The sequence below is a fragment of the Lathamus discolor genome, chromosome 1 (assembly GCF_037157495.1).
Source record: "Lathamus discolor isolate bLatDis1 chromosome 1, bLatDis1.hap1, whole genome shotgun sequence".
Taxonomy (NCBI): Eukaryota; Metazoa; Chordata; class Aves; order Psittaciformes; family Psittacidae; genus Lathamus; species Lathamus discolor.
In genome coordinates, this window is record NC_088884.1 from 87300673 (window position 1) to 87306672 (window position 6000).

The 6000-nt window shown below is 46.9% G+C and overlaps 1 protein-coding gene across 1 annotated transcript; it reads left to right on the plus strand.

Annotated features, from left to right (window-relative positions):
- Positions 1–414: 414 nt before the first annotated feature.
- Positions 415–5799, plus strand: RCHY1 (ring finger and CHY zinc finger domain containing 1). The gene is made up of 9 exons (XM_065684846.1): positions 415–491; positions 590–709; positions 842–957; positions 1052–1130; positions 1755–1799; positions 1899–1957; positions 2692–2718; positions 3298–3418; positions 4407–5799. The coding sequence occupies exons 1-9, from the start codon at positions 435–437 to the stop codon at positions 4533–4535; spliced, it is 753 nt and encodes a 250-aa protein (XP_065540918.1). The 5' UTR covers positions 415–434; the 3' UTR covers positions 4536–5799.
- Positions 5800–6000: the final 201 nt, after the last annotated feature.

Sequence of the window (6000 nt, forward strand, 5' to 3'; positions counted from 1 at the left end):
GTTTTTTTGGGGGGAGGAAATGAAGGCTGAAGGTGGAGGAAGGTTTGGGGGATGAAGGGAAGTTTTCAGGGGGAAGGAGAGGGTTTTTGTGGGATGGCATAAAAAATTAGAAGGTGGTTTTGGGGGAAAGGAAGGGTTTAGCAGAGGGGGGAAGAGGAAGGACAGGGCTTGAAGAAACCTGTTCGAGGGCAGGGGATTGGAAGTGGATGACCTTCCAACACAAACCATTCTAAGATTCCAAGGCTTAGGGAGGGGACAGAAGGCCTTAGAGAAGAAAGGGGCAAGACCCAAAACGTTTTTAGGGACACGGAAGGCTTCGGGAGCGGCGAACTCATCCTTCCGGGAGCGGGCTCGCTTTCGCGGACTATTCCGGCAATGGTCGCTGCGGGCGGGGCGGGGTGGGGCGGAAGCGGCGGGGCGGGGATGGGACAACTATGGCTGCTGCCGGGGAGGAGGGCTGTGAGCACTACCGGCGCGGCTGCCTTCTGCGGGTGAGGTGGCGGCGGCGGCGGGGCAGCGGGAGGCTGGAGGGTCTCGGCGCTGGAGGGTTCATTCCGAACCGAACCGTTCTGTTCTGTGCCGTTCGTAGGCGCCGTGCTGCGGGAAGCTGTACGCCTGCCGGCTGTGCCACGACGGTGCCGAGGAGCACCGGCTAGACCGCTTCCGTGTGGCTGAGGTGAAGTGCACCCGCTGCCGCCTCCTGCAGAAGGTGGGTCCGGTGGAGAAGGGTGCACCGCCATCTTGGGGGGGGGGGGGGGAAGGCCGCCATGTTGTGTGGGGCCGGCGGCGCTGCCAACGACCCTCTTCCCGGTTTCTTCTCTTTTTCCCGGTGCGACGGCAGGCCCAGCAGCGCTGCGAGGGCTGCGATAATCTCTTCGGCGAGTACTACTGCGAGATATGCCACCTCTTCGACGGCGACAAGAAGCAGTACCACTGCCCCGAGTGTGGCATCTGCAGGTGCGTGAGGGGGCCGGCGGGACCGGTGCGCCCTGCTCGGGTGAAGAACGGAGCGGGGAGGGAACCGGCCCTGGCCTGACGCTTTTCTCCTCAGGATCGGGCCAAAGGAGGATTTTTTCCACTGTTCAAAGTGCAATTTATGCCTGAGCTTGAGTCTTCGAGGAAAGCACAAGGTAAGAATACGCCTGTTAGCTCTGCATTCTAAAAGGAAAACACCCTGAAAATGAAAGCTGACAATGCCTTGTCTCCATCCGAGGCCACACATGCAGGGGGAGCAGCAGGTTCTCTTAAGTGCTCCTAAGAGCAACACAGAGCACTTTGGGCTGGCTTTAGGAGTAGTTAAGAGCTACAGGAAATAAACACCTTGATCTCTTTCTCTGCTTTTTAAAGGAGCTGATCTGAGATTTGATTTCATTGCTGATCTGAGAGCTTGTCAGTTTGAGCTACTCATTCTACTGCAGTATAGGTAAAGCTAGGCTGCTTGCAGAAGTTCTGGGAGCCCTTATGTCTATGTTCAAGCTGTTTGGTGTTTAATATGGCTAGCCACCTGTTAGTTAAAATCGCAGTATAGTTTTGGGTTGGAAGGGACCTTCAAAGGTCGTCTAGTCCAACCCCCCTGCAGTGAGCTGGGACATCTTCAACTAGATCAGGTTGAATTCTCACAACTTCAAACCTAAATTCAAAGAGTAATGTTTCATACATATTTTCTTATAATTTTTAAAGTATTTTACAATTCAGGAAAAAATATTTATGTAGTAGAATTACGTTTTTCTTTTTTTTTTTTTTTCTTTGCAAAGTGCATTGAAAATGTCTCCAGGCAGGACTGTCCTATATGTTTGGAGGTGAGCTGCTGCTTTTCATCTCACGGGTTTGTGCGTGGCTGTGTTTTTTACTCCAGCTGAATTAATTTTGTCTTCTGTCTGATGCTTGTCTTGAAACAGGATATTCACACATCTCGTGTTGGAGCGCACGTGTTGCCTTGTGGTCACCTTCTGCACAGGTGAGGCATTGCAGATACTTGAGAGAGGGCAGTAGCTGCCTCCTAGTGCTTGGTGTTCCTTCGGCAGCACTACAGGCCTCGTTAGTCTGTATCAGCTACAGACAGCTGATTTCGTAGGGACCCACATGGTAGGGATCAGTCTCTGTTTCACTGGGAAATTCTTTAGGAAGGTTGTCTTCCTCACGCAGCGAACTTTGGTGGTGGCAGAGGGACCTGTGTACTGTTCATTCTAAGCTCTCCTGTGCTGAATTTCCTTCTGTTACTACTTAAATTTCAAGAAGTCCCTCCTTGGTGCAGGAAGCAGTTGCATGATAATTTTAAGAAATTGGTGGCAGCTCATCCATGAAGTTTTAGATTGTTCCTTTAAGACATCCTTGTCTCACCCCCCACCCCCATTTTCTCTGTGCACTGAGTGAATGGCTTCCCTGTTTCATGTAGGTCTCTCCAGACTAAGTCTTCCAGCTGCTGAACTTACCTTGTGATGCACCACACTCCGTTTTTTAAGCAAACTTGAACCACACAGACCTTTTTGTAGTATTGACTCTTTTCCGTCATGTTAGAAGACCTTAGAATGAAATCAGATGTACTGGGAAGCTTTCTGTTCACTTGGACTCGGGCTGTTTTTTAACTTCTGGTTTGGGGCACACTTCTGTGTGCCTTTATTCAGTCCCAGTGTGTTACTAGTCGGTAGTTGCATTCTTCTTACTAAACTTCTTACTGTGTTTTCTTTTCAGAACATGTTACGAGGACATGCTGAGGGAGTAAGTGTTTCTAAATATCTCTTAATATTGTTGTAGTCCAAACAAATTGCTTAGAGGCAAATATCGTGATGCCAGTCCTGTACTAAATAACTTAAAGCAAACTCCTGAAGGGATAAGGGGCTTTTAATTTCCAATTCTGCTTGCAAGAACTTCTTGATTTCATAGAATCAGACTGGTGTGGGTTGGAAGGGACCTTAAAGTTTATCCAATTCCAACTCCCTGCCACAGGCAGGGACACCTTCCACTAGACCAGGTTGCTCCAAGCCCTGTCCAACCTGGCCTTGAACACTGCCAGGATGGGGTAGCCACAGCTTCTCTGGGCACCCTGTGCCAGGACTTCACCACCCACACAGTGAAAAACTTCATCCTAAGATCTTATCTCAATCTCACCTCTGGCAGTTTAAAGCCATTCCCCCTTGTCCTGCCCCTACATTCCCTTGTCCAAAGTCCCTCTCCAGATTTCTTGTAGGCAAAATTTGTGGTGTTTTTCTTCAGTGTAATATGAAACTTGTCCTTTTGGGTGGACTTGTTTCATGACTCCACTCCATCTTCTGATTTAGCCTTCTTTCCTCCCCTCAGAGGTTACAGGTGTCCTTTGTGCATGCACTCTGCTTTAGATATGACAAGGTACTGGCGCCAGCTGGATGACGAAGTAGCGCATACTCCTATGCCCACAGAATATCAGAACGTGATGGTGGAGGTAAGAGATGAAACTTGAAACCATAACTCTACTCTTAGCAGGTTTGTGTCTTTTTACTGTCGGCAGTAGAGGGCACTAGGAACTTGTCCTGCATCAGAATTTAACCGGATGCTTAAGAAATGATGAAGAAATGTCATGCGTGGGCTTACAGTATTCATTTGCTGGCTTTATAAACACCAAAAAAAGAAGCAGCCCCCACCTGCACTCCAAAAATACCAGCCCCAAAACTACAATCTCAGTGGTGTAGGATCACACAGCAGAGAAACAGCTTGGTCTTTGGAAGTGTCTTGCTTTCTCTGGTAGTGTTAGGCGATGTCTTAGTGAAAAGCAGGAACATTTTGTTTTTTAACAGCTTGGAGCTTTGTGTTTCAGGGTAAGATTGGTGGGTTTTCTGTAAAAATCTGAAGCTGTTGCTTTGTAAAAAGCACACGGAGACAACTTCTGTTTTCTTTTGGTTTCTTTGTGTTAATTCAGAACCATGAAACTCATCATGTTGTAGGTAATGCTGCATTAAGCAGCCTAGGTCATTAACGTTTTAATTGCATCTGCTATGGTTTAGATAACCCATCCTGCTAGGATTCTTTTTTTTTTTTTTTTTTTTTTAATCTCTTCCCTGTCTATTTTGAGAAGGGCACTTGCTTGCCTGCCTTCAGTTGCAGACCAGCTAATACTGCTAGCTGCTGTTAGTGTGCCCTCACTTCACCTGAGGGCTTCTCAAATTGTTTCTGACATCAAGAGAAGAAGCCAAAGAGTGTCCCTGACCTATGCAAGGAGTTACCGAAGGAGTATATCCTCTGTGATTACACAGTGTGATCTGAGTGTTACAAATGGAAAAGTTAAATCAGCCCCACTGTCTTTAAAAGGAAGACATTTTCTGCTTTGTCCCCAGTGGCAAATGAGTTCTGTGGTTGCTGGAATCATGGTCATAGTGTACTGCTGAGCATCCTGCTGGTGCTAAATCCTCTCTCTGTCTTTTCTGCGTGCTTAGATCCTTTGCAATGACTGCAACGCCCGCTCTACAGTGCAGTTCCATGTCCTAGGCATGAAGTGCAAAAACTGTGAGTCGTACAATACCACCCAGTATGGAAGATGCAGCCTTTCTTTGGAGGAGCAGTGACCAAGACAGGCTCTGGACAAGGAACACTCCACCTTGGAAGAGGCCATTGAAAGAAAAAGAATAATAAGCAAATAACCTACTTGTTAGTGAAAATTTATTCCAAATCGTCATGGCACAAGTGAAGTGGTTACAAGATCTAATGCTGGTGCAAAGGAGTTCTGGTACCTGTGCCCCCTCCCCAGTATGTGAAGCATGGTGTGGGCAGGCCCTTGGGAAGCTCCCCACCAAGTGGTTAGTTTCTAGAGAATGGCACTCTTCAAAAGGGCTCTTTGCTGCATTGGAGACAGCCTGGAAGAATAACTACCCGAGAGAATGAGGAAGGACAAGCAGCTGACGCAGCAGATGGTGTTCTGGGGTGGCTGAAGGTTGTGAATGTAACAGGAGGTGGAGGTACAGCTATTCTGGTGGCAGCTGTTGGAGAAAATGAATTTGTGAGAGTGGCCTTTTTACATAAAGCTGACATCCACAAAGTTTTATGCCAGTACATTTTGTTCCTTCTAAATGATGCATTTGTTCTAGGGCCTGTGAGCAAGTGTCTGCCAAGGGTGAACTGGCAGAAATGGCATCCTTGGGTGATGAGCACCCTGAAGACCTAGCTGCAAGGCCACCCTTCTCCCACAGGCACCTATTTCTTCCTCATTTTGCTTTATAGGCTTACAAAGGCTGAGGTGCCGTGAGGTTTAGACACTCTCACTGTGATGTTTTGATGGTTCAGTAAATGAAAGTGAAGCACATTCATTTTGTCTTGTCAGGATTGGCATCGAACTGAGCTTGAGACATTTGCTAAAGCAGCAGCAGTTCATAGGCACCTGAGCAGTGCAGGGACCAATTTTTTTGTGGTTTTCGTTTTTTTTGTTTATTTTTTTACAATGGTATCAGATTTCATGTGGGGGAGAGGATGGAGGAGTGCTTTTAGAAAACAAAACCCAACAAACCTTCCCACCTTTCCTCATGTAATATCCTGCCCAAGGTGTTTTGCAGTCTAAATATTATAGCAAGTTCTTGGCTTCTGAGAATTTCAGAACATGCAAATAGTTTCCAGTAATGAAATAAAATAGATTAATCAAGTTACTCTTCATGCTGCTACATTTTTCTAACCTGTAAACCAGCAGCTTTTCTTCTTCAGCTGATGGTGCCCTTTTGTGTATGAAATACCAGGAGTGGGCTGGAGCTTGCCTTTCCTGGAGTCTCTCTTCTGAAGCACTTTTCTCTCTGCTTTAGGTCGATGTAAAACAGCATCTCTATTAAAACAAGTCACGCCATAGACAGTGTACTTGCTGTCTTTTTACTGTCAATAAAACTCCCAACTGAGTTTAAACTATGATTCAGTACTGAGAAATAAGGGGTTGATGAATGGCTATGTGTCCCGTGGGTCTCTATTACGAAAAAGAATGGTCTTAATAGCCCAAATACTTCTGTGGGATGAGAGGATGGTATGCCCCCAGCACTGAGATTGACTTTCTCC

Coding starts and splice junctions, on each gene's coding strand:
- RCHY1 (XM_065684846.1), top strand. CDS start 435: ATGGCTGCTGCCGGGGAGGAGGGCTGTGAGCACTACCGGCGCGGCTGC. Junction 492..589: donor GGCGCGGCTGCCTTCTGCGG/GTGAGGTGGCGG, acceptor TGCCGTTCGTAG/GCGCCGTGCTGCGGGAAGCT. Junction 1,131..1,754: donor GTCTTCGAGGAAAGCACAAG/GTAAGAATACGC, acceptor TTCTTTGCAAAG/TGCATTGAAAATGTCTCCAG.